Source organism: Eublepharis macularius, chromosome 13 (genome assembly GCF_028583425.1).
Source record: "Eublepharis macularius isolate TG4126 chromosome 13, MPM_Emac_v1.0, whole genome shotgun sequence".
Lineage (NCBI taxonomy): Eukaryota > Metazoa > Chordata > Lepidosauria > Squamata > Eublepharidae > Eublepharis > Eublepharis macularius.
Window position 1 is genome coordinate 47,938,976 of NC_072802.1, and position 27,109 is coordinate 47,966,084.

At 45.5% G+C, this 27,109-nt stretch overlaps 1 protein-coding gene across 1 annotated transcript in view; it reads left to right on the forward strand.

The window, feature by feature from the left end:
• MSI1 (musashi RNA binding protein 1) overlaps nucleotides 1-24,685 on the forward strand; it is a 50,448-nt gene extending 25,763 nt beyond the window's left edge. Inside the window, exons 7-15 of the mRNA XM_054996592.1 lie at nucleotides 8,374-8,422; nucleotides 10,503-10,585; nucleotides 12,117-12,234; nucleotides 13,529-13,609; nucleotides 15,359-15,415; nucleotides 18,146-18,214; nucleotides 18,351-18,505; nucleotides 19,408-19,473; nucleotides 24,480-24,685. Of these exons, the coding sequence (XP_054852567.1) occupies nucleotides 8,374-8,422; nucleotides 10,503-10,585; nucleotides 12,117-12,234; nucleotides 13,529-13,609; nucleotides 15,359-15,415; nucleotides 18,146-18,214; nucleotides 18,351-18,505; nucleotides 19,408-19,449 (654 nt within the window). The 3' untranslated portion in view covers nucleotides 19,450-19,473; nucleotides 24,480-24,685. The remainder of the gene's footprint in view (nucleotides 1-8,373; nucleotides 8,423-10,502; nucleotides 10,586-12,116; nucleotides 12,235-13,528; nucleotides 13,610-15,358; nucleotides 15,416-18,145; nucleotides 18,215-18,350; nucleotides 18,506-19,407; nucleotides 19,474-24,479) is intronic.
• The last annotated feature ends 2,424 nt before the right edge of the window (nucleotides 24,686-27,109 follow it).

Sequence of the window (27,109 nt, forward strand, 5' to 3'; positions counted from 1 at the left end):
TTTAATAGTTTGAGATTTTCAAGAATTGGAATTCTCTGCCCAGTATCACATCCTCTGAGTTTTGTGATACAGCTGAATTCATTACCGAGTCATACCAGAGCACTTTTCGTCCTTGACTTTTTGCTTAAGCTGACAGTGACCGGGCAGGAGAGTTTGGGAGCATCTGTGCTGAACCTCTGTCATAGCCAGTCAGTGTAACTGGAAAAATCTAGAGGGAATGTTAAGTGGCTTAGAGAATGTCTACTCTTCCTTTCCTCCCCTCTATCTTCCTCGGTCATTTTGGAGCTATATTGGTAAAGGCCAGAAAAGGCAAATGTATATCTTCATTTTCTGGGATCCTGGACTGAATGTACTGCAGGGAATCTGGTAATCTGTCTGCATTTCATGTTATGGGATGTGGATCTGGTGTTGCCTTTTCCTCCCTGCCTCCCACTGATGGGGGAATCTGAGCTTGAGGATGGAAAATGCAACCTATTTATGATAAGTTTGCCTAATTGCGTTTTGAGAGGCATGTAGCTATAAAGCCTTGAGCTAGACTTTGGTGTGACCAGTGGAAGGCATACTTGGTCTGGGATGATTCTGCAAAAAAGGAATAAGATGATGATGCTTGTGCGAGTGCTGACAAATACAAGGCAGAAGATGGAGGAGAGGGAAGAAGGAAAAAATGAGCCAGCTGGGAAACAACAGAAAAGCCAGCACATTTGCCTATCACAGTCAGACACAAAGGGAAACTTCAAGGCCACCGAATTCTTGAATTGTGTAGTATGGATGAGGCCAAGCATTAGGCTTGCCAGGTATTCACCAGTGGCAGGCAAACTCCCAGTGGTTTGCCCCTTTGCCTGGTGATTGGTGGAAGGTGGCAGTCCAGTGACTGGCCAGTACTGGCAGGCAACCTGAGTAAATGGCTGGCATTTGTGCTCCCAGCCAGTGTGATGATGTCACTTCTGGAAGTGATGTCATCACAATGGCTGCAGAAGTGCTCATGCGTTTCATGCAGGGCTGATTTCAACCCCAAACAAGCCAAAGAACTGGCCCTGTGCTAGGCATGGGAATATTCCTGCGACCAGCACCATCTTGTCACTTCTTGAAGTGACATCATTGCATGCTGGTCTGGAGCATGCTTGTGAAGATAGAAGACTGGTAGGTACCACCACCACCCTGCTAGTTGCCAGAGAGACCAGGCAACCTAATAAGCACCTGTACCGCCATGGCAGTTTGCTGACAGAGGGGATTGTTGGCCTGATTTTTCTGCGTGGTAGCACCTCCATGGTAGATGGGCCAGGAGGTGGTATTACAATTGCCAGGCTAGCAGGGGTCAGGTGAGACACAACAAGCCAATAGGATCCTGTCTGATCCTGTAAAGCTGATGACTTGGGTCTGGCTTTTCAGTCCATCAGGTTATTGTTCAGTGGTGGGCTGAACTGTGTGTACACTGGTGAACCCAATTACAGCTTTAGTATAAAGCAGTGGATTTCAAACTCCTACCATTTAGGGAGCCCCATTTCCTGCAACTGTCTTGACTCTGTTGGAGTCCCTGGGGAATCTCTGCCCTCAGATTGTCCTAGTTCTAAAACAACAGCTGTGTTTTATTGTTCTTATAGCACTATGTCCCTATGGCTATAAAAACGGAAGGCAGGAATATGCACACTGCAAGCAAGCACTCTCTCAAGGCTGTTTCAGTAACTGTATTTTTTGGTGCAGTTGTTGATCCCATGACTCCATAAGTTCACACTGAGACAAAAAGGTGTGTGCTGATTGTTTTTTTCCCCTGACATTTCTTCTTTGAAGCCTTAGTGCTAAAGTACATGCTTTCACTACTTCCCTCAGCCTACTGAGGACAGCCAAATGTAGTGGGTCAGAGAGAGAATACAGGAGGTAAGGGATTTCTTTGGTCTCACACACACTTTTTAATTTGTTGATAAAGCAAAGAGTGTTCTGTTGCATCGTACTGGCAAGTTTTCTCTTTAAACTACAGTGTATCTTCAGTGCTGGGGACCAGAAGTGTGTGCTGTGTTTAGGAAAGAAATTGTGGTCTTAGTCTGAATCTCTGCTCTGGAATTCTGTGCAGGACGGAGGTTGCAGTTGTTTAGAAAAGAGGCAAAGGCACTCTGTATGTTCTTAGAGGTATTTGTCATGTCAGGAGCGGACTGCTATCAGAAGTGGACTAGGAAGTCAAAATGGCCCTGGAGCAAGCCCAGCTGAGTGGCCTCTGCTGTGCTACAAGCCAGCCTGGCAGGGCCTCTCATCTCAGTGGGGCTGACATTCATTCACTGCATCATCCCCCAAACTGGGAGCAGCGCAGGAGAAGACAGTTGATGAACTGATACCAACTGCAGTGGCTGATGAGAGGTCGGAGCCAGGCAGCCCCTAAGGCTGTAGTGGAGTTGTAGTGACTCTGCTTGCTCCTGGCCACTAGTGGCTCTCTAAGGCAGTGACCCACCAGGAAATTTCCCTGTAAGTTCAATGGCCACCCCACCCCTGCCTGCTATTCAAAATGGATTCCTAGGCTAAGTCCTGTTGAATGACACATTTGAGTGGATTGTGTTGGCCCCATCATTATTTCCCAGTCTGTGCTGACACTCTACCAGTAACCCCAGTCAGATGTCCTCTGTATTTATCTGTGAAATGTTGAAAGATCTGAAGCATTTCCCACATTGATTTATTTGCTAAGTAGACCCTGACATTGGTATATCACAGAATTCTGTGGTTGTCTTGGTTTGTGTAAAGTGCCGGTTAAGACTGTTTGTCCTGGCTGTTGTGGCGCATGAACTGAGAGCTATGTGCCCTGCAGTTGCAGATTAAAGGGGAAGATGAATCATGGCAGATAAGCTGTCTTTTGGATTTCTCATCAGAGAACATTGCAGGGTTCCTAGGGACAGTTTGACAGTAGCAACGATAAAATGACCCTTGGTATACCAAAGAAATGACTAAATGGATCCCTTAATTTTTCTTTCACAAAACAGTGAAAGTTAAGAAATTAAAAGCAATCTCATTTTAAAATTGTTTTTTTCCATGTGCACATGATTTTGTGAATGAAAGTTAAAAGGTGGTATGTAAGATTTATAAATGGCAACTGATGTCTCTTCTGTTGCCAAATTGATTAATTTTTTATCTTGCTCTTCCTCCAAGTTCTGTGCTGTGTTCATGACATCCCTCCCTATTTTATCTTCACAACAACCTTGTGAGGTTAGGCTGTGAATAACTGTGCCACAGTCCCCCAGTGAGCCTGGTTAAATAGGGATTTGAATTCTAGTGTCCCTGGATGGACTCCACTGATGGAAAGGATCTTGTGATTTTGGGGATCAGCCAGGGTTGCCAGGTTACCCTTGGCAACTGGCAGGGGGCGGGAGACTTACCAGAGCATGATCACCAGCAATATAATGACATCCCTTCTGGAAGTGATGTCATCACATCACCGCTGCACTGGGACTACTTTTGGGCAAAAATTCTGGGTTTTGCCCCCAAACCATGGCTTCAACATTGACATGATGTCATTTCCAGGCACGATGGAAATGATGCTGTCACATGGGACAGCAAATGTGGAGCTGGCAATCCTAGATTCAGTTATTAAGCAACTAAAGTATTCTGTTAAGTAGCACTCAGATAAGGATTGTGGTTAATTAAACTGATAAATGTCAGGGGAGCATATATAGTCTGACATTGTTGTAACTAAATTTATCTTATATCACTGGAAATGACTTGAAAGTGTATGTGGAAATTAATTTTGATTGTATTGTGTGTACCCTGAATTCTCTCCCTCTGTACCTGTGGTTACTACTTAATGGCATTTCCAGAATATGGTTAAAGCCACATGTTCATTATGTCACAATGCTCAGATGTGATGCACTTGAAGTTGTGAAGGACTTAGGAACTTGGCAAGATGCCGTCCAACTGTTTGAACTTTATGACAGTGTACATCTCTTGTCATTTTGTGACCACGTTGCTCCGAGCTGCTTCCTATCAGAACTTGGGCAGGGAAGCCAAGCTGTGACTGTAACCCTTAGTCTAGTGGAGAGTGTGAGTGGAGCTCAGTTAAGCATGTAGGGACCAAGCAGAGGCATTGCAGAAGCATGATAGTCCCTGGGGGGAAGTGATTGGCCCTCCTCATTTCCTCCCAGGTTTTCTCTCACAGGATTCTTTTGTGTGTGTGTGTATGTCTAGGGAAGGGGGGAGGATGGCCCTCATTTTCTCCTTATGAGGCCTATAAGGGCCAGCTCCCAAGAGGCATGAGTGAGGCTGGCCCCAGCAGGGTGCTTTTGTGTGTCTATGCAGAACAGCTTTGGAGAAGAGAGCATTTGAGCTCGTGCTAATCTGATCCAGCAGCTGGGATTGGAGGGGCCAGGGTTGCCACAGCAACCAGGCCCCAAGAGAAGCCATCCCCGGCAGCCTCTTTTGTTCGGGCCTTACTCAGGCATTGGCAAAGCCAGTGAGGCCTCAAGAGAAGAAAGGCTCCAGAGAATGGACTGGGGAGCAGCAGGGATCCCCAGCAGGAGCTCGGCCCAAAGAGGCACCCAACAGCCAGCTGCAACAATAGCCGCCCGCCAAGGGCTGCCACTCACACTTAGCGCTTGGCCGCCTGAACTTGGCTGCTAGGCCCGGCTGGCCCCGCTAATCCCGCCTCCCTGCCCTGGGTTTCCATGGACACGGAAGCCTATTGAGGACACACATTTTCCGTTTGCAAATTGAATGCTGGGCCTGTGTCTGGAAAGGCCTCTGCCATTGGGGACGTGCTTGGAGTGCTCTGGGGAGGTCGGCTGACTGGCTGTTCCCAGGAAAAGCAGCCACATCCAATGTCTTCCTAGCTTTTCATTCCAGACTCTGCCATCGCCCTGAAGAGGTCTTGGCCTCAGTTTCTGTAGAGCGGAGTACTTGTAGCCCACTTCATGGGAGACATAGGGGCTTTCTTCATTGTTGCTTTCATTTTGTTTGCATAAGAATAGAACATATTACTACGGCAGTTCAGTCTCTGGCATCTCCACTTGAGCATGACTGTTCTTCTGTAATTCTCAAATGGTCACACAACATGGGATCTCCTTGGTATATCTTTAGGGTAGATGCAGCAGTATTGAAGGATATTTTCACTTCACTGGACTTTTCTTCTTTTGGGATGGTAGTTTTTCTTGCATTCTAATTTAGCACATCTTCTACATATGGGTTGTTGCAAACTAGCAGAATAGAACTAGAGTACAGTGGCACCTTGAAGACTGACAAAACTTATGCTAGAATACATTGTTAATCTTTCAAGGTGTCGTGGGAATTCTGTTTTATTCTTTTCCTACAGTTTCTGTTTTAATTTATGTGTATGGTAATGTCGCCAACTCCAGGTTGGGAAATTCATTTTCTCCAGGGAAACTGATCTTTGTCATTTGGAGATCAGTTGTAGTTCCAGAAGATCTCTATGCCCTACCTGGAGGTTGGTAGCTTTAGCATATGGTGTTTTAGTTAAACCTCTAATAAGGTACATCTTTGAAGACAGCAGTACCTGTCTTCTCCTAGGTGTCCTCAGGCTTGTATCAAATTGAATTTTGTTATCTGAACTGTGCAGAATTTCAATAATATCCAAGGAGTCAGGGCAAAAACAAAGCAACAGGGAGCAATAGTGTTTGGGTAGCAGTGGCCAGAGGTCTAGGGCAGACCACTGTCTCAGTTTCTGTTCTGTTTGTTGATGATAAAGGAAATGGCTGACAAGGAAAAAAGAATAAAATAGCATTTAGACTAAACATGGTGCATTCTTCATACTTCATAAGTAATCTCCATAATCTTGACAACATTCCTGCAAGGTAGTTCTGCATTATCTTTTTATGAGTGAGAGGGAGTGATTTTTCTAAGGCCAACTTAATGAATTTCTGGCTGATATCTGGACCGGGGACTTCCCAGCATGTAGCTGACACTTGTCATCACTGTGCTGAACAGGCATGTTTGCCGGGTTGGTGGGAGATGAGCATCCAGTGAAAGCAGGGAATTCGTTAGGGTGCCTTTGTTTGAGGTAAAGAATGCTCAGCTGGAGCAGAGACACGGTGCCTCTTATGTTCCAGGCAAACAAGGAGTTGGTTCAAGATCCATAATTATCCCTGACACCACTGGGTTAACAAGGCTAGAACACCAACTGCCCTGTGCTATTAAAAGTCTCAGCTCTTCTCCTAAGTTTTCCCAAGCAGGACTCCTGCTAGTAAAATGGATAATCTTCTTTGCTTCCTTGCATTGCTTTGTCCAGTGCATGCCACTCGTCGTGAAACCTTGGCTTTGCCAGTCCTGCCGGTTGACACCAGCCATGACCTAAAGACAGAAAGCTCTTTGTGAGCTATTCCCTGCTGCTAGTCTTTTGCTGTGATTAAGGCAGGCCAGTTTCTATGCCCTGCACAAGGGAATGATGTGGCTGGTCCATATGAGACCCCCCTTGATTCTTCTAACCCTGGGGGGAGTCTACCCTGATGCAGATGAATGTGCTAAAGTTGAACATTGGCTTGAGGCCTTGAGAGGCTCAACTCATAAATTCAGGAATGAGGCCAAGAGCATCAACTATTTAAACCACCCACCTGTTTCCTAATGCTGGACCTCTCCCAAAGCAGACTTACTATTTACTGGTTTCTGTCAGTTTTCATAGTAAATGGAAGGCTATCCCTCCCTCCACACACAGATCTAAACGTCGTATTTTATTAAATCTATTACACACACTATAGGTAACAGAAGCTGAAGAGAGGTGACCATATGCTAAATGCTTATTTAGTGGTTTTTAGAGTGTTTAAGGTGCTTTGCACCCATTATTTTTACAGTTACCCTCTTAAGTGTGTGCCAGTAGTATTATTGCCATATTTGCTGAGTAGGCTAGATTTTCAAAATAAATCAATGCACACACTTACATGCTCTTTCTTGCAAGACTCATTGTACCTGTTGGGGTTGGATCCAGATTAAATTGGCAATTTCCCCCTTTTTGCAGCAAACTCCCTCATGTTGCTCTTCAGGATCCCCTGTCCCCCAACAGCAGCATTTCATGGAGATCAAAGGGTGGGGGAAATAAAATTCTGTTGATGGAAAACACTCTAGATCCAACCTATAATATGCATGCGTTATGTGAATGAAAGCTTGAATGCAGATGGCTGTTTACAAAGCGGTAAATGAATACTAAGCAGTTAAGACTGTATATTGGACCATTCAAAGCACTGTGTAGGCATGATTTCTGTGATTCTTTCAACTGCTGTATTTTATTACAGTATGGTATTGACAATGGCCAGTAGTAGAGCACATGTTGTACATGCAGATGGTCCCATGTTCAACCACCACCCTCCAATTAAATATGAAGATTCCAGGGCTAGGGGAGGGATCTGTGAGATGCTGGAACGTTGCTGGGTCAGGTGGATGAACTGATTTGGCATACTAGCCTTCAGGTGGGCCTGGAGATCTCCTGGAACTACAGTTGATTTCCAGACTACAGAGATCAGTCTGTTGCTTCACAAGGTAGACTCTATGGCATTCTACCCTGCTGAGATTCCTTCCCAGATACTACCCCCAAATTTTCAGGAATTTCCCAACCTGAAAGTTGGCAGCTCTAACTCTCATGGTGTGAAAGGCATCTTCATATGCTCATAACTTCCTCACTGGAGTAACAGAGTCAGGCAGTAGTGACTTGTCTAAGAATACCTAGCAAATGTATAAGATTTGAATTGGGTTGCTGCTGGTCTCCCACTCACTAGGGTTCCATTGTAATTTGTATGCAGGGGTGGGGTGTAACTCTAGCAGCTAACTCCACAGCATGCTTATTTACAGTGTGCTTGTTATCACTTGGAAAGCTGGTCACCTTGAAATACTGCCAAGGTTCTCTTTTGGGGTGGGGTGGGATCTTGCTATTCCCCTCTTTCCCTGGATTTTTGCTCAGGCTCAAAAGTGATAAATTTCATGGCTTGTCAGTGTTTTACAGATGGCTTGTTTACCAAATACATATAATGCTTGTACAGTAGTCAGTTGTCTTGTCTCTACATATTTGGAGTCTCGATCCTGAGAAATTTGCCCATAGGCAGTTCTAATGATAGTCTTTTTGTTGTGTGCTGGGTTGAAACTTGGGGCAGCCCTGCTAGCTCAGGATTTAGGAGATTTTGGTGAACGAGGAAGGATGTTGCACAAGTAGGTTACTTAAGTCTTTGATAGGAAGCTTGGCAAGCAGGCTTTTCCAGGACCAGCTCAAGACATTTGGGCACTTAATGAGGAAAAAAATCCAATTACCTCACCGCAGCAAAAATATAATTAATTAAATAGCTGAAGTTTGCAGCTGCTTCCCCGTGTCTGATGGCCCTAAATGTCCAATTTTGCTAACCTAAAGCAGTTGTCTTCCTTCTCTAACCTGAATTTCCTCCCCGCCCCCATATTTGTCTCCTGCAGGTGGATGATGCTATGCTCATGTTTGACAAGACAACTAACCGGCACCGAGGTGAGACCAGTATTTTTGGCATGGAAGACTGTACTGTCTGTGGCATTCCCAGGCTCCCAGCCCCCTGTGACATGCTCAGTCCACAGCTCCTCTTTATCTCTGTGCCTCAAACCTCCTTCCTCCATCAACGTGTCCTTTTACCTCAGTCTCTGCTTAGCACAGAGGGCTTTTGTCCACCCGCTTCCTGCGTACTATGCTTGCCGAAGAGGAGACGGCCCCATTTCTCTTCCCCTCCCATCACTTACGTGGCTCCAGCAGTCTGTGTATGTCTTACCTTGTCCTGGGTAATTTGAGCCCAGGGGAAAGCTGACAGGAGAGCTAAGAGACTGTCTCTCCTCCTTCCACAGCATGGGGGCCGGCTGCTGCTCCCAGGTCACCTTTTCTCAGAGTCCCTTTTTGGTAGTTTGATTACAGAGGGGGAGCCCGCCTGGCCCTATAAGCTGCTGAGACCGCTCCCTTCTGTGTGAGAGAGAGAGAAAAGGGGGAGGGCAAGAGGTATGCTGTGTTAAAGGCATGACTGACTTGAGGACGACTGATACTACCCAAGGGGCCTTTACCGCCTCCAAATGTTTGACTGGTTTGCAAATCAAGACAGGGTTTTCCTTGCCTTCATCTAAGATACCACTTCTATTTTCTGACATGGTACAGTCTCCTCATATGCTCATAGGGACAATTTACTGTGTAAACACACCCTTGCTGCAAAATCTCTCTGCTCCTAAAGGGCTGTCAGCTTTTTAACGAGCCTTTGTGGCGATTTAATGTTGTAAGAAACTTTTTTTTTTGCACATCAGTCTGCAGCCACGCATACTCTTCATGCTGAATGCTACCATATCATGCAGAAGGCTAGCATAGAAGCCTGAAGTTTAATCTTCCCATATGGAGAATCTCTCACTCTCTCTTGCACACAGCTATGTATGGTTGGAAGAGCTTGTTTTTTCTTTGGATTGCTGCATTGTGCACAGAAGGCAGATCAGTAACTGCCATTTTTCTTCTCATGCAAGGGGATTGCATGTACGATCCCATGCATGGCACATAATTTCTTCTGCATTACTAAGTAGTAAGGCACATGTGGAGGGGTAGCTGTACCCCATACCTCTCCTGCATGTTCAAAGTGGGGGGCCTGCACTGGTTTATATTACTGCTAAATTTTGCTGATTGTTTCAGATTGCTTCATGAAGTTTCCCTCCTCTCTAGCTGGCAATGTCTCCCATGAATTTCAGAGCTTCTTTACTACACTACCTGATTTTTCTTTACAATACAGAGCCTCTCTTGCCCCTAAGCAAAGCTCCATGTAATACCTTCTTCCTGGCTCCTTTTCTCCTTGACCCCTTATTTCCCTCAACATCCTGCCTCCTCCATCCACCCTTCCCTCCTAATCCTGTTTCTTTGCTCACAGCTCAGAACTAAATGGCTGCCATTCATTGAGGCTTAAAGAGAGCTTAGGTGCTGGTGGTACCTGCAGCCAAGACTTGAAAGAGCAACTTCTTTAGTTTTGCCATAGTGAAGGCCCACTGACTCCATTCTGATGCAAGGGAGCAACTGTAGTGTCCCTACAGAACCCTGCTGAGCTGAAGCTGTTTCTGAACTGAATGCCTTGTCCAATTGGCTGAGCCTCCTCGGCTGTTACGAACAATGGCTCATGCCTCTTTTTCATCCATGGGCCTTCAGAAGGTAGTGGGAGGAAGGGATACTAGTTTGAGGAGTTTGCAAGGGGAATCAGGGCTCTGTAGCTTTCTTGTGTACAGTCTGTCAGAGGCTTTGTTATACATACTGTCCACTGAAAATTAGCATGCTTAGGTGGAGAAGAAGCTGGGCTTGAGCCTCTGTCCGTGGCATGCTGGGTGTTTTTTTTGTATGCAGAAAATTCTTTTGTGTGGTGAAGTATACAATTGCGAGCCTCCATCTGTAGGCTAAAGTTGTGCAGTCCAGGCAAGGTGTAACTTCATTGAGAGGTCAACATCATTGGGTCTAATTATAGGACTTGAGTGTGGTAGGTTTTTGTTCTGCCAGAACATGTGGTTTTGGTTGAGGCCTCCATGAAGTCAGTGCTAACCAAAACCCGGGTTTTCTTCTGCTTCAGGGTTTGGTTTCGTCACCTTTGAAAGTGAAGATATTGTGGAGAAAGTCTGTGAGATCCACTTCCATGAGATCAACAACAAAATGGTAAGAAAAACAACTGGGCAGTGGGGTGTTATGAGGTGTGGGCCTGGTTCTCCCATTGGGCAGTACAACCAACTGTCATGGTTGCCAGGGCCTTCAAAGGGTGCTACATAGTCCGCCTGAGCAGCTTGGCCATTTTATGGGTAGGTTGTGGTTGCTTAGTAACTGTAGGTCCACTACTCCAACTGTACCCATAGGCCTTTAAGTTGCTAGACAGCTAGGATTACCCAACCTTCAAGTGGAGCCTGAAGCTTTTCTGGAATTACAGCTGATCTCCAGACTACAGTGTTCAATTCCTCTGAAGTATATGGCAGCTTTGCAGGGTGTCTTTGTGGGAAATACCATAGACTCTAGGAAAAATAGAAGTCCCAGAGTGACATCATGCCCTTGCTGAGCTTCTCCCATCCCTAACTTCCACTCTCTCCTAGCACTGCTCCCAAGTCTCCAGGAGTTTCCCAAGCCAGAGTTAGCAACCCTATAAAGACCATGTTTCTGGACTGGCAGTGTTGCATCTCTCTTCAAAAACAGGCAAAGAATTAGTTATGGAGTACAATGAAACTACAATTTGGGGAATCCTCACATGTAAATAGATGGGGGTTGCCTGCAGTTTGAGTCTGTAGAGGTGTGGAGGGGATCAGAGCAGGAGGAGGACCAAAATGACATGGGAGATGGCCAAAATATGCAGTTTTTAAGACACAGGAGCTCCATTCTAGAAAAACATGTGACTTCATTCTGCCTGTTGCACTTATTTAATAGGAACCAACAAACAGGAAAAAACTAGATAGGAAAAGTTTGAACACAAGCTCTCCTTGCTTCTGTGGACTGCAAACTGGTTAATCCAAACCACTTCCAAATGGAAGGAAGGTCATCTTCACACAGTTTGCATATAACTTGTCAGAAAATGCGATGGCAACGGTTGTTCAGTGGCTTTAAAAAGAAAGGTAGCCAAGTTAAGAGCCTTATATCTCCACAACAAAAGGGGATAGAGATGTCTTTTTTTAAACTGAAAGCTGAGAATTCAGTTGCAGATTATTTTTTTTAATGAAAAAGCTGCCTAGTGGCAGGGGGAGGAAATGGATGCTGTGGGAACAGGGGCAAGGAAAATAGCTGGCCTGTAAGTGGGACTGGGAACATCTGAACTTCCTGCCCACATGGTAATCATCCAGGCTTTGTTGCGATTTTTCCCAGAATTTTGCAGGAAAGGGGGTTTGGGAAAGATGAGGGAACCCCAAGAGGTGCATGATGCCTTCTTACTTTCCAACAGCTTCAAAACCAAGACAAATAAAACTTGTATGGAAACCTGATGTATCCCATAGCCTAATCAAGGTGAAAAGAAGAGGGAGAACACCCAAACTAACCTCTTCCTTTCCTTTAGGAGAAAATTAGGTAAATGATGGGAGCATGATGTATGCAGAGAAGCTATTGGGGAAGGGAGAGGCTTTAGCAAGCTGTAGTAGTTTTGGCTCTGCCCCCTGGGGTGTTGTGCTGCAAGTCTAAGCAGAAGTTTGACTCCATTTCGTGTTCCCCATGTCAGGTGGAATGTAAAAAAGCTCAGCCAAAGGAAGTGATGTCCCCAACTGGCTCTGCGAGGGGGCGGTCCCGAGTGATGCCTTATGGGATGGATGCCTTCATGCTTGGGATTGGCATGTTGGGTAAGCATGACAAAGGAGTTCTCAGCCTCTCTTTCCACCTTTCCCCCCTGCTCCAATAAACCTGGGTTGCTAGCTTCCTGGTAAGGTCTGTGCTGTATAAGTTTTGCTCTCTGATGTCAGTGGTCTTTCTACTGGGGGAAAAAATGCATTTGTGATCCTGATCCTACACCACCATCGTCTGGCAGAATGGAGAACTGCAGATATTCTGCTGCATGAGCAAAACCTCTGTGGCTTCCCGAACAGCTGAGGAATGCTTTCTGTTTGAATTTAAAAATGGTGGCTAGCTGAACTCTTCCGCCCCAAAAAGGTTTTGTAGTAGGGTGTTTAAGGATTAACTTGTCAGCTACTCAAAGGGAGATGTTCTAGTATGGGTAAACCTCAGGATGCAATCCCAGAGTTTGGGAATCATCAGGCAGTTGCCTCTAAGCTTGGGAAACTTTCTGTACCTTTCTGTTGGGAGTGTTTGAACAAGGCAGTCACATTTGGTACAGAGATATAGCAAAATTTCATGGCTTTCTTCTCCTCAGCAGAGGCTGATTGGAGGGGAGGCAAGGCCAGAGCAGTGAGTCATACTGAGATACATTGGACAGCCTCCTCTTTGGGTGATTTGAACTTTAGTTTGAACTTTAGTTTGCCTCCTAATCTCCTGTAGCCCATAGTGTGAAAATACAAAGACTACAAACCCAGCCTCTATGTTTGAAACTGGCCTAAGCCGGTGAACTTCTTTGCAGAGAGACCTCGGGCAAATCCACACGTTCTGGTGCGTCCCAGTGTCGTAGTAAACATTCGCTAAACTTCCGGAAGTATAGCATCTTTCTAGCATGATTTCTGACTCATCGCACGATCACACTAGAAAGATGCTATACTTCCGGAAGTTTAGTGAATGTTTACTGGGATGTGTGGATTCAGCCCTCTTCTTTGCAGAGAGACCTCTTTGATGTGGAGCTGCCACCCATATATGATAAAAATATTCTCAGGGGGAGTGACCAGTACAGAATGCTGCTGATAAGCTCTACAAGCTTTCTAAAATGAGAGGTGCAAGGGCTGAAAATGGCCTAGGAGCCCAGCCACGTACTCTGGAAGAAAGCCTCTGGCTGCTTCATGCTATGGGAATTTCTTTCCCTGCCTTCCCTCCTTCCCACCCTGAGTGCTGCCGTAGGGGACAAGAGGGACCCTGATTTCCTGTTGTTCTGGTTGCATACAAACCAGGGACTGATGTGATATTAAGCAAAACTGAGCTCTCTGTTTTGTACAAAGACACTCTAATTTTATTTTATTTTTGGTCTAATGATAGGCTACCCAGGCTTCCAGGCTGCCACCTATGCCAGCCGGAGCTACACTGGCATTGCGCCTGGCTACACTTACCAGTTTCCCGGTAAGTTCTCCCTTCTCTCAGCTATTTCCTATAATTTTGTTTTTGTGCTGGGGTGGGTTCCTAACATTTTCATAATAATCCAAGTTTTCATCACTGGAGCTTTTGGCCAGTCATTCCACATCCCTGTGAGGGAGGGGAAGCAGGAGCGAGGAGGCAATGGAAGAACCCAAGACTTAGGCAGGGAAGAAGCTGTAAGCCATGCAGAGGCCTGAAAAACTGATACAACTCCCTCTTGCCTAGATTCTCCCTAGAGGCTGGATATTCCTAGAAAGGGTGCCCTTGCAAGTCTCTCTCTCTCTCTTTTGACTGTGTTCCTCCCTTGCTCCCTTTCCTCCTCAGCTCCCACCTCAAAGTCGAGTTGCCACCTTTCTGAATTCACAGCAGACTCTTTAATCCTCCATTTAATAACCCAGATGTTACCAGGGCTCATGAACGAAAATCTGATGGAGTCCAAACCTTACGAATGAAGGGTTCTATCTGAAGCACTTGGCAAATGAACGCACGGACCGGGCTCTTAATAGTATTACATTGCTGTATATAAGGACAGGGCACCCTAATTTGGGGGTTTTGTAGCAAAGGGTGGGGGTGGAGGGAGACAAGCAGAACTGTCCCACAGGACTCTGTCTATGGAGGGCAAGTACTTCCGCACAAGCCCCACTGTGCTGAACAGGAGCTTTGACTCTCCAAGCTCTTATCCCCGTAACCAACAGAATTGCTTTTGCAAAATGTCAGAATCCAGTATAATTGAATAACAGCGTGAATGAAGCAAAGGCTAAAAATTGCCTTTCCAGCATCATGACATTTCTTCATGATTATCATTCTGACATGTGACAGCAGCCACCTCTGTACAGGCTGCTCTGGTTTTAAGCAGCCAACCTTGTAGAGGGTTGATTGGCCTTTCCCAGCAATGAAAAATTCAGATTTCATTGGTAATGGCCACAGTTTTTCCATGATCTGAACCCTTTATAAAAGGGGCACAATAACAGATGATGATCTAAGCCAAGGTTTACAAACTGTACCCCTTGACCTGTCCTATGAGGAACCTATGAGCTTCTGCCATCAATCCTGGGCATGTTCAGTTCCCTTTGGGTGCTGGCCTAACCGTTGCCCTGGAACACACACACACACCGGAAGCCAAGGAAGCTGATCTGCCTTCTGCAAAGTTCTGCAGAACACAGCTGGAAAACAATCTAATGGTTTTGGTGGCAAAGTATTTCTTGCTTCTGTCTACCTTATTAATTGCACCCTTCCTCCAAGGATCTCAGGGTGTTACACAGAGCGTTCTCATCTGCACTGTGTTCTTACAATTCTGCAAGATAAGATGGAGTGAGAGATGGTGAGTGGCTGGGTAGGTGCAGTGTCCTGCCCCTTCCCAACCCTACCTTAACTTTAGGCCTGGTGTGTGATGATTACTCCTGTTTTAGTTTGCAAAGTGCTTTTCAGCTTTCATTGCCTTCACAATGAGCCTATGATGGATGTAGATCATACTATTGTTCCCCTTTTACAGATCGGGGAACTGAAGTATAGCTGATGCGTAACAATTATGTCTGATGCAGCTAATGGATGGATTTTCTTCACCCACTCATGTTGCCCCTGCTGTTTTCAGAACAAGTGGTAACTCAAAGGATCCCCATGTCCTACCTGATCCACAATGTTTTTGTTTGCTGTTGCATCTCTGTCGCTTCGCTGGATCCCCTCTCAAGGGGGAATTGACCAAGCATCCTAAGTTGTCTTGCCTTTCGTTTTTAGAATTCCGTGTAGAGCGGACCCCTCTCCCGAGTGCCCCCGTCCTCCCTGAGCTCACAGGTCAGTCCTGCTGATTTCCTTAACCTTGCAAAAACTGGAAGGGGAGCAAGGGGGGCTTCGGGCTGTTCCAGAACTTTCACTGCTCTGCCGCTTCAGGGGGAAATGGGAGGTCTGCAAATGGTCCTCATTTCATTTTCCATCTGCAACAAAATCAGAAGAGGGGATGGGTGGGAAGGAGAGGGGAGTAGAAATGCACATTAGATAAGAAGCCAGTCATGCAGCCAATGCTGAAGAATATTTGTTCATTCAGACTCAGAGATGTTTATCCTGTTTTCCACCCTGCACTGGTTCCTTCTTGTTTTCCAGGTCCTACTTAAAAGTGGACACACAAAGCACAACACCTGCTCACTCCCTTCTGTTAAAACAATCCAGTGGTGGTTTGCTTGTGCAACTGTCTGGGCACAGTTCATTAGCAGAGCACATACTTCATTGGGTGGAAGGTTCCCAGGTTCAGTCATCTGCTTCTCCAGTTGAAAAATCTCACATAGTATTTTGCCTGAGAACCTTGTAGAGCTGCTTCCACTAAGAGACCAAGGATCTGAATTGGTATGAAGGCAGCATCATGTAGGTTGTACTCTTAAAGCTACACTGGAAGAGTTTGGGTTACATTGAGAACTCCCTGTACTGGATCAGACCAAACTCCATCTAGTCCAGCGCACTCTCTCTGCCAGCACCCAGCCAGAAGCCTTTGATAAATCTCACATAATGGAGTAGAGATCACCTTTTCTTGCTTGTACAATCAAACACATATACTGGCAACTTCCATAATTTCAGCTATCACATTTAATAGCCATTGATGGACCTAATCTCTTTGAAATTTGTCCTATTACGCTATTAAAGCCATCTAAGCTACAGGCTGTTAACAGCTGTTGCAGCAGTGAGTTCTACATATCAAGCTTTCTTTTTTCTATCTTGCACCAATGGTTAAACCATTTCATTAGGTAACTCTGCATTCTAGTATGGTATATGAAGGACAAATTTCTTTGATCATGATTTTATAGACCACTGTCATACCTCCCGTCTTCTCCATCTCCTCTTTTCTCTAAACTTCCTCGAAAATAGCCCCTTTCTGTGAGAACTACTGATGCTTAAATAGTCAACTGAGCTCTTTCCTGGGTCCATCAAAAGTAGCAAGGAGATATTATGGAGCAGAGGCCAAGGAAAGAAGACCAGGGGCTGCTTAGGGCTTCAGCTCTTTTCATCTCATCTAAGCTCCCTGTTTCTTTCTCTCTAGTCTAGTGTAGTGCCCATTTTGGAGGTGCCTTGCTGCTGCTGCTGCTGCTGCTGCTGCTGCTTTCCAAATCTTTGTAGATGTCCTAGTGTATTGTGCCTAGCAGTCTCTTTTTTTCAGAGCACAAAGACCGATCTCTTCCTGATGCACCATCCCATCCTCTGTAACACCCTCTCATTCTTGATGTTTCCATCTCTTTCTTGTAGGACTTTGGACTGCATGGGGCTTATTGCAAGGGAAGTGGGGGGGGGGCTTGTTTCCCTGCTATGGCTTCCAATATTAGGGGATCTCCATGGAATGGGTGCCATGGCAAAAAATGGCCCGCCTGCATGGTCACAATAAACTAGATCTAAAATCCTGTTGTGTACTAAGTTGGCTGTGTGAGTGGTGGTTTGGTAGCACCACTGTTAGGCCACAGTTCCATGGCAGAACATGTATGTTGGATGCTGGGAGATCCCCTGTTCAGTCCTTGGCATCTCAAGTTGAGTAATCTCAGGTAGCCTTTTTGCAGAGATCTTCAAAAGTCACTTCCTGTATGGGCAGACTGCTTAAGAAATTCCTGTTTCTTGGCAGCTGAATAAGTTTCCTTCAGAGGAGGACCAAGGTGGTGACACCCTCTCATATTACCCAACATGTTGAGGGGAGAGATGTGAAGGGAGTTGCGGCATGTGGATGGTGTTTGCCAACTGTCCAATTTGTGGGGAAGAGAAAGACTGTGCCTCTTTCTCAGAGGAGCTACCAACTAGATCCATGTGTTAAGATTCAGGGTTAATAATGGAGATTTCACAGCAGATGTCGCTCCGTGCATTCTCCTTTGCCTTCATAAACCAAGAAATAATGACCCACTTCAAGTAACAGTGGATACAAAGAGGAGTATGATGGGCAGTTGACTCAGAAAGGGCTTGTGAAGGAGAATATTATGGAGGCCGTATGTTCCAGCCCCAAGTTCATGGCCACTAGTTTTAGCTGTGCAATGAGTTGTCTGGAAATCCTTTTTTGTGGCATTCGTGGACCTAGTAATCCAGACAGCTTCATGCAGTGAACAGGATGTGTTACTCTGGAATGTGATCATGCTGTGGTAAATTCTGTGGTTGCTGGCTAAGCACTGTAGGGGAGAAACATGTGCCTTTTAAAAAAAGAACCCTCAGGTTGATGTTGTGTATAAGGTTGTGCCAGGCCCAGCTTCAGGGCCAGGAGCTGTCAGAACTGGCTCATGGTAAGTCAAAGTCCAATAGAAGACCATCTGCAGTTAGCAAGAGTAGAGTCTCTCTGTTCCTTGGAGTACCAGCAGGCAAGCTAGACCAGCAGGGTACCACTTCCAGATAGCAATCCAAGAGCCACTGCAGGTTGAAGTCTTAGTAGGTGAAAAGGGGGACTATGGGGAAGTAGTTATGCATTGGTACTTAGCTAGTTTGTACCTCCCATTCTACTTTCATCAAGAAGGTGAATGCATGCAAGGAAGTTCAGGTTCACTCTGACCCCCCCCCCCTTTTTTTCAGCCATTCCTCTCACTGCATACGGACCAATGGCAGCAGCGGCAGCGGCAGCAGCTGTGGTGCGAGGGACAGGTAACTGTTGTCTAACTTACCTAGTGGGATGCCTCGTTGGCTTTTGGAAAAGTTGGTGCTGGGTTGTTGGGGGTGGGTGGGGGGGCAGGGCTACCATTTTGTCATCTTCACCGGCTAGTTTTGCTTCCTCCTGCAGGCTCCACTCCAAGCCGCACCGGTGGCTTCCTGGGCACTACCAGTCCTGGGCCAATGGCAGAGCTTTATGGAGCAGCCAATCAGGAGTCGGGAGTCAGCAGTTACATCAGTGCAGCAAGTCCTGCCCCAAGTACCGGCTTTGGCCACAGCCTAGGAGTAAGTGATCAAGGGGAGGGACCTGTCACTCAATGGGTAAAGCACAGGCTTTGTTTTCACAAAGTCAGAGGTTCAGTCCCTGGCCTCTCTAACTTATAAGATGTAAGAGCCATCTCTCATAACAACCCTTTGTCTGCTTACATGAATAGCATCACAGTGGAGCAAGTTATTTGCACAGTGTTGCTTTCCCCTCTTCCATGCACATCATGGAAAATCACAGCATTATTTTGTTGTGTGTGTGTGTGATACTTTTCATGCATATGTGTCAGCAGGCTTTTTCTTTCTTTCTTTCTTTCTTTTTTGCAAAAGTTGTTTTGTCAGAACTAGCTCTCAGCAAGTTTTGGATTATTTATGTCATTTATGGTCCGCTTTTCTCACTGAGACTCAATGTGGATTACACAGTGTGAGATTAGTATAGTCAATATCAAGGACATTTCTATACTACTACTACTACTACTACTACTACTACTACTACTACTACTACTACTACTACTATAATTTGTAAACCGTTCTGAGTGGGCATTAAGTTGTCCTGAAGGGTGGTATATAAATCGAATGTTGTTGTTATAAACAATGCCCTAGGGTAAATAAACACAAGTTTACAAAGACATAGCATTAGCAAGAATCCAATACAGAGTTGGAAATGCTGAAACGGAACATAAGCAATTGTAGGACTGACATCAGCCAGAATTGATGGATCAATGGCTCAGTATCTTATGTTCATATGTATGAATATATGTTCATATATGTTCATATATTCACCAAGATAATTATAACGTGTGAGGAATTAAGGGTTTGTCTAAGGTTATGAATGTTGTTGGTAATGCTTAGTATTTCTATAGCACGTTTCAAATATTCAAAGCAACATAGATATACCCAGTGAGTGCTGCGTTCTTTTGTAGGGGCCTTTGATTGCAACAGCTTTTACTAATGGCTACCACTGAAGTTGTGAACCAACCAAGAGGGAGGTAAGATGACTTCTGTATTCAGGACTGTCCTTGAAGACAGTTCAGCTGTTTCACAGTTTTTAAACTTCACAGAAGGTTAATAATCCACATAAAATTTAGAGTGCCATTGGCATTGCTCTTTTCTGTCCTTTTTGTTGTGTTTTTTTGTAATAGGGGAAAGCGGGCTTAAGTTTGCAGCAGTTGCATGTAACAGTAGAACTAGCTGGCTGCCAGAGATCTACAAAACGGAGGAGTGCAGTATGTTTGGCCCTCCCTGGGGAAAAGGAAAGGAAGGGGTAGAGAAAGACGGAATTACTGCATTGACTTCCCCAGACAAATACATCCATGGCAGTCATTTTATGGTATTCCCCATATACTCTTTTTCAAAACTCCAAAAGTGTCTGCATTCTCAACATGGTTGAGGATCCCTGCTGTCAAGCCTTAAACAGCATGGGACCTGCATGCCTGAAAGATTGTGTAACATACTTGTTAAGGAACAAACTTTAATAAAAGGTTTCCAAGTTATCTCCTCTGCAGATAAGAACAGGTAAGTGTCAACTCCCCCAGAACATACAACAACTAAAACCAATACAGAACCAACCCAAAAACTGGGATGTTGTAACAGCACCATCCACAGTTAGGGAAGGTTATAAACCATTACAACTTCCTGCTTCCATCTTATAGTTGCCCCGATCTGTGGATGTTTTAATCCAGAGATTGGAACAATGAATGGACAAGACAGATCTCATCTTCATACACACCTGAAAAATGCTCCAGGTTTGCAGAAAAATCTGAAATCTAAAAAGAAAATACAATTGGGTTTTTTTTTTAAAAAATCCAAAAATGATAAAAAGGAGAACTTGTAACTTTAACCACATGCCCTCAGTGGCATAACAGTTTAGCCAGTGTTCTAGACTTGGTTTTTGACAGTAAAAGGCAGAGGAAGAGGGGGCAGGGCCCTTTACAGGACTGTTTTGGCATTTGAGGGAGGATTCCTTGGGGCCAGGCCCAGAAACAACCACTGGATGATTTGATTACCACATAAGTTGCATGACTCACTCAGGCCTGGCTGCTTGCTACTGTTCAATGGCAGCCCCCCCCCCCTCCACTAAAGCCAGTGTAGTATAGTGGTTAGAACTTCAGAGTAGGATCTGGGAGACCCGGGTTCGAATCACCACTCTGTGGTAGAAGTTCACTGGTTTACTTTGATCCAGTCACATGCTCTCAGCCTATTCTACCTCTCAGGGTTGTTGTGAGGATAATATGGAGTCAAGGAGAATGATGTAAGCTGCTTTGGGTTCACCATTTTGAAGGAAAGCAGTATATAGATGAAGATTGGGGGGCAGATAAAAATGTACGTTGTTTAGTGGGCTTGAAGGAGAGAAGGATGTAGAAAAATGTGAGCATATGGAGGCTGCCAGGAGGCAGGAAAGAGGAACTAGTGTGAGGAAAGGGATACAGGGAAAAGTTAAGTACCCCCTGCATGTCTTTGCAGGTTCCCCAGCATGCAACTGGGCCTGGCTCAGTCAGCACCATGCAACTGGGCCAGAGGGGAAAAGCCGCTGGGGGAGGAAGGGGGAAAGGTAGAGACAGGAGGGAGACAAAGTTGGGTGGGAAGGAAGAAAAGGAAGCAGGAAAAAGGGTCAAGGAGAGGAAAGAGGACATGGTGAAGAAGGGGGAAATGAGATGCTCCTGCAAGTCTTTTAGACTCCTGGCCAGTGCTGTGGCATGCCCAGCCTCTCTGCACCAGACCAGCTCTGCAGCATCCCCATTTTTCTTGTTTTGACTCATTATAGATTATTGTTGGTTGTTAATGTGATTCTGTTTGTCTGTTTAAAACAACTATTGTTTCATTGTATTGTGTATTGCCTTGCACACGTTTCTGTGGAGCATTATTATATAAATATTTTTAATAGGTAAATAATACCTTTGTTAATTGCCATTTTAAGCTTCTGGGTTTGACCTTGGCATGTTTCCATATGGGGATCTCCCACCCTCCCTTGGTGAAATACACCTAGGGTTGCCTCCTCCAGATAGGAGTTGTGATTATTCCTGAATCACAACTGATCTCCAGACTACAGAAATTATTTCCTGTGGAGGATATGGCAGCTTCAGAGAGTGGGACTCTGTGGCTTCACGTCTCCACTAAGCTCCTTCACTGCTGCAAACTCCACCTCTAGTCACCACCCTCAAATCTCCAGGAATTTCTCAACCTGGACTTGGTAATCATAAACATGAAATGTCCCCATTTTATTTGGGAGCCTCCACAAGCTGCCATGTTCTTTCTATGCTAGTGGGGAGGAGCAGTGCCAGCAGGGAAAAGCATGGGAATGGGGTATGGGGATGCCATTACTGTGTGCACCTCCATTCTTCTTGCCGCTTTTTCCACAGTGGGGGTGACTTTTCTCACTCATGTGTGATTGCAGCCCTGGAGACCCCATGGGGACATGGCCCATGAAGGCCTTTCTCCCTTAAGTACTCCCCTGTCGGTCTAGCTGAGGTCTAATTACAGGTGCCTTCACAGGTGAGGTTGCTGATGATCTCTGGAAGTCACAGAGCTTTTGGGTTGGTAACTCCCTTCTGGCTTCTGCAATATGCAAGATCCATCTCCTTGTGCTTCCAGGAATGGTTCTAAAGATGACCTTTTTGTATGAATTGATTTAGCAGCTGTATCTATTACTGCAGAGGCATAGCATGGGGAGGGCCAGGGGGCGGCTGACTCGGGCGCAAAATTTTGAGGGGGCTTCACATCCACAGCCCCCCCCCAGGAGTGCCCCCGCTCACCTCCCCGCCCCTTAGCTGCCACTGCCAACACGGCACCCAGTGAGCCGGGCACCTCGGCGGCATGGCAGGTGGCTTGCCTCCCTGTTTCTATTCTGACCCTCCCCACTCCGCGGTTCAGGCCGTGCTTGCCTCCCCGCCCCTTACCTCTTCGCTGCAGTTGCTTGCCTGAACCTCAGAGTTGTCTTGGGCAGGCGGGGGCGCGCCTTTGTGCAATGACTTCACAGAAGTGATGTCATCATGCAGGGCCCAGAGCACGCTTGCGCTTTGTGTGTGCCCACAGGGGCAAAGGCACCACCTCCTGCCCCAGGCAGCACTAAGGCACGCTACACCGCTGTATTACCGTTTTCCCTTTCCTATTATATGTATCATAAATACTGTTAAGTGGCCTGCCATAAACAAAATCAAAAAGAGTCCAGTAACACCTTTAAGACTAACCAACTTTATTGTAGCATAAGCTTTTGAGAATCACAGTTCTCTTCGTCAGATGCATGGAGGGCAAGAAGAAACTGGTCAGATATATACGTGGAGAGGGGAGGGAGGAGTAGATGCAAACAGTAGCTTCTGATAGGGAGATCAGTTTGCTTCTGTTAAGGAAGTCAGTTACTTCTGATAATGAGATAACCATTCATAGTCCCTATTCAGTCCCAGCTTGACAGAGTCAAATTTGCATATGAATTCCAATTCAGCAGCCTCCCGTTGGATTTTGTTTTTGAAAGGTTTCTGTTGAACTACAGTGACCGTTAAGTCCTTGATGGAATGTCCTGGTAGATTGAAGTGTTCTCCCACTGGTTTCTGGATGTTGCCATTTTTAATGTCAGATTTGTGTCCATTTATTCTTTTGCGGAGAGGTTGGCTGGTTTGTCCAACGTACAGAGCAGATGGACATTGTTGGCACATGAGGGCATATATCACATTGGAGGATGAGCAGTTGTAAGAGCCAGAGACAGTGTAGTTGACGCCATTGAGTCCTGTAATTGTATTTCCTGGGTAGATATAAGGGCAGAGCTGGCATCTGGGTCTGTTGCAGGGCCTGGTACCTGTGCTGGTGACTCTGCTAGCCGATTCATGATTGTAAGTGAGAAGTCGTTTCAGGTTGGGGGGCTGTCTGTAGGCAAAGAGAGGTCTTCCACCCTGCAACAAACCCAGATGCCAGCTCTGCCCTTATATCTACCCAGGAAATACAATTACAGGACCCAATGGCGTCAACTACACTGTCTCTGGCTCTTACAACTGCTCATCCTCCAATGTGATATATGCCCTCATGTGCCAACAATGTCCATCTGCTCTGTATATTGGACAAACCAGCCAACCTCTGCGCAAAAGAATAAATGGACACAAATCTGACATTACTATGCAATGCCATAAACAAGGCATTCGCTTTACAGAATGGATTCTGAGTGTTGTTGAGGGTGACAGATCTGTTTGTTTTGGGTAGATTTTGGCCTATTCACTTCAAGAGTGCCCCCATGTTAATGAATGTATGTTGCCCTCTGGGTGCAGTGGTGCCCACTGATGTGTTTCCTGATGCTCACTTCCTTCTTCCTTAAACTGAAGGTCAATCCTGACTTTCCATCACATTATTGGAGCAGTTGATGCTTCACAACAGGTCAGAAGACATTACCTTTGTCTGCAGGATGTACTTATTTGGGAAAGAGCTGCTTCCATCATAGGACTGTTGGTCTGGATTCAGAACCTTCACTATTTTATGGTCAGCCTTGCCCACCCACCCCCATCCCCATGGCAGGCATTTTGTGACTGGCCCCAGTACTCATGACCACCAGGGCTTTTTTTCAGGGGGGACTCAGGGGAACGGAGTTCTGGAACCTCTTGAAAATACTTGGGAATAGTGCTTGAAAATAATATGATTTCAAAGAATCCCATGTGTTTCTTCCTCATTTCCCTCTTGAGAATTCCACCACCTCTTTTCCCAGAAAAAAACCCCTGATGTCTGCCATGTTGTGATGGCACTTACTACCTCAGTATTTCAAAGCACTCCCAGGTGCAACAAATTTTGGGGGCCCTATCAGCAGTGTCTGTTAAAATATTTTTTGGTTGGTCTTGCTTTTAGGTTCATGAATTCCATTTCAGATGCTCTTTAAGAGAATCCCAGCATTGCTTCTAGGGTGGGAATGTGCTCTTTCCTGGACTTGGCTAGAAATATATATATTCTGTGGTGCATGGTATTTGATACCACCTTTTAAAATGCTTGGGGGGGGTGGCCCCCCCTTTTTTGTCTCCTGCAGATTCCCCAGTGAGCAAACCAAGGACAGTGATCTGGAGGATCTGGAAAAACTCAAGGGATGAGCCAAGATTTCATTGTAATAAATAAAACTGCACACGCCACCGGCTGTTGGCCGGGCTTCTGCTAGCCTGCCCTCATCTCTCCCGTTGCCCAGAAAGCACTGGATTTGACTGCAAAGAGATCTTCTCTTCTTTTGTTACTAACCGCAGACCGTTTACACTTCTCCTCAAACCCTCCGACCCACAGATACTTCTTTTATTTATTTTGTTAGTTTGTTAGTTTTTATTTTTTATCTTTTGGGGGAGGGGACGGGGGTGGGGGAGGAGGTGAGATCAGTCCTCTCAATTTTTTGTTGTTGTTGCTGTTTTTGCTCTTTTTTGGAGCCAGTAGAACCATTTTATGAATTGGATTTCTGTGATCGTGCATAGGTAGCTTTACTGAGGAATATATTTTTTTTGGTTTTGAAATCTTTTCTTGTTTTATATATATATTGTGAGGGGGGACAAGATGGGACATGAGAAAAAGTTGTTTTTAAAGGACGTTGATATAAACTGAAAGCAGTTCTGAAGGGAAGAGAAAGCTGAGAGGCATTGATGCGATTAATAGTTTTTTTTCTGTCAATGTGAGGTTTTTAAAATGTGCAGAATTAGCAGGATGTGAACGCTCGGGGGAGGGGCATTGCTGTGGAACAAATGCAAACTGTATATTTTGCTAAGTGAAAAAAACACTATTCCCTATGGGTTGAAAGAAAGTTTTTTTTTCTTTTTTTCTCTAGATTTTAGGTTTCTGTGGGTTTACTATTGTTATGCTTTTTCTTGACCTTCCTGTATCAACTGTAAATATGACAAGGGGTTCCTGGGCCTTGTCTCCATAGAGCAATTTGGGGTTTGCTTTCTTCTTTTTTCTTCTGGGCTTTGATGCCGTAAATGTGAGCAATACTCTCCAGTCGGACCATGATGAACCTCCTTTCTTTTTTATACCTATTACTGTAAGATTTTAAGACCTCTGATGCGACAGAAGTGTGGTGGGGTGGGTACGAGGGGTGTGTGTGTGTGTGTGTGTGTGTGCGTGCGTGCGCATGCGCACACGTGCATGTGTGCATGCAGGGCTGGAGAAGGGGGGTGGCTGAACCATTGTGGGCTGTTTTGCTGAGCAGTTTCTAGCAGGCATTGCTTCTCTTGCAGTGCTAGTGTTTGCTCCAGCAAAAGGCTTTGGCTGCCACCACTTGTCTCTGTTAACACTGTTGATGAACTATAACTCTCCCAATATTTATTCCTTCCTGTCCACAGGGAGTCTTGGGTTGCTGTGGCATGGGACTTTGGGGTGACCGTTCAGACACTGGATAAAGGGAGTATTGCTAACTAGGGAGATTCAGAATGCTTCTCAGGGATCCTATGAGAGAAGAGATGCAGCTTCCCACTGTCCTTACACAGCCATTATTGAACTGGCTAAAGAAGAGAGGTGGTGGGGCTCAAGCTCATCCGGGGGTTTGGGTGAAGGAGAGATTCTCCGTGCATCTGCGCAGAGGCCCCCACCTATGTTTCCCACTAACCACTCCCTCCCCTCTCTTTCATAGAGGCTTGGGAGTCTCTCAGAAACTGCCAAGACCGAGACTGGGATCCAGATATGTTCCTCTGCAGCATTTGTGGGGGATGCCCATGGGCTCAAAGTCACTTGTTTGCCCAGCAAGCACCTTCACGTGTGGAATGCTTATGTTCCGCAGTCTACATTTCACCTCTTGATGTGTGGGGAGGATAGCTCATGGCTGGCCTTCCCTCAGCAGTAGTGTATTGCCTTTGATGGGCTTTTGGATATCTTCTGGATATCCTGAACATAAACCAAATCCTTAGAATCGGAAGATATCTGAAAGCCCATCAAAGGGCACCCATTGCTGAAACCAGCATCTGCATTCCCCAGAGACAAATCCTGCCTTGATCAAGAATAACATCACTCTGCTGTGAGATTCTGGGTGCTGTTTTGGGCAGCACCTGAAGCTGTGGCTTTAGTGAAGCTAAGCAGGTGTGGGCTTGAGCAGCTCCCTGCATGACAGACCTCTGCATCCCGTGTTAAAAGTAAGAGATGTGTCTCATAAATAAATAAATGACTGCTACTGGCCCTATAGCTTCCTTCTTCTAGTCTCTTCTCTATAAAGTCAGTTAACAGGGCCACTTTACTCATTACATTGTCTAGGTGTACACCTGAGACATTTTAAGTGTGTCACTAACAATGCAAAGTATGAGTGTGGTAAACCCCACATATTCTGGAGGTAAACTCGGGGGCCTCCATGGGCTGAAGGTGCACTCGGCAGCAAATCCAGATCTGACTCTGAGTAATGTGAAAAATGGTCTTAGGTAAGATTTTGCTAATGAAACTTTCCAATTACATACAGCAAGAGCCTTTGAAGAAGAATTATTTTCAGCGGCAAATTATGGTCTGAAATTTGTTTAAACTTGAACCAAAGATGTCACTTAAGGGGAGCAACTGAGCCTTTTATTAAAATGCAGCTTGACACTTAATCTCCCAGGAAAAATAACACTACTCCATCTTAAATTTTAAAATAAAGAACTCCTTTCTTTCCCCCTCTCAAACTTTGCCCCTCCCAACAAGAGAAAACAAAGGGTGCTCCCCGCA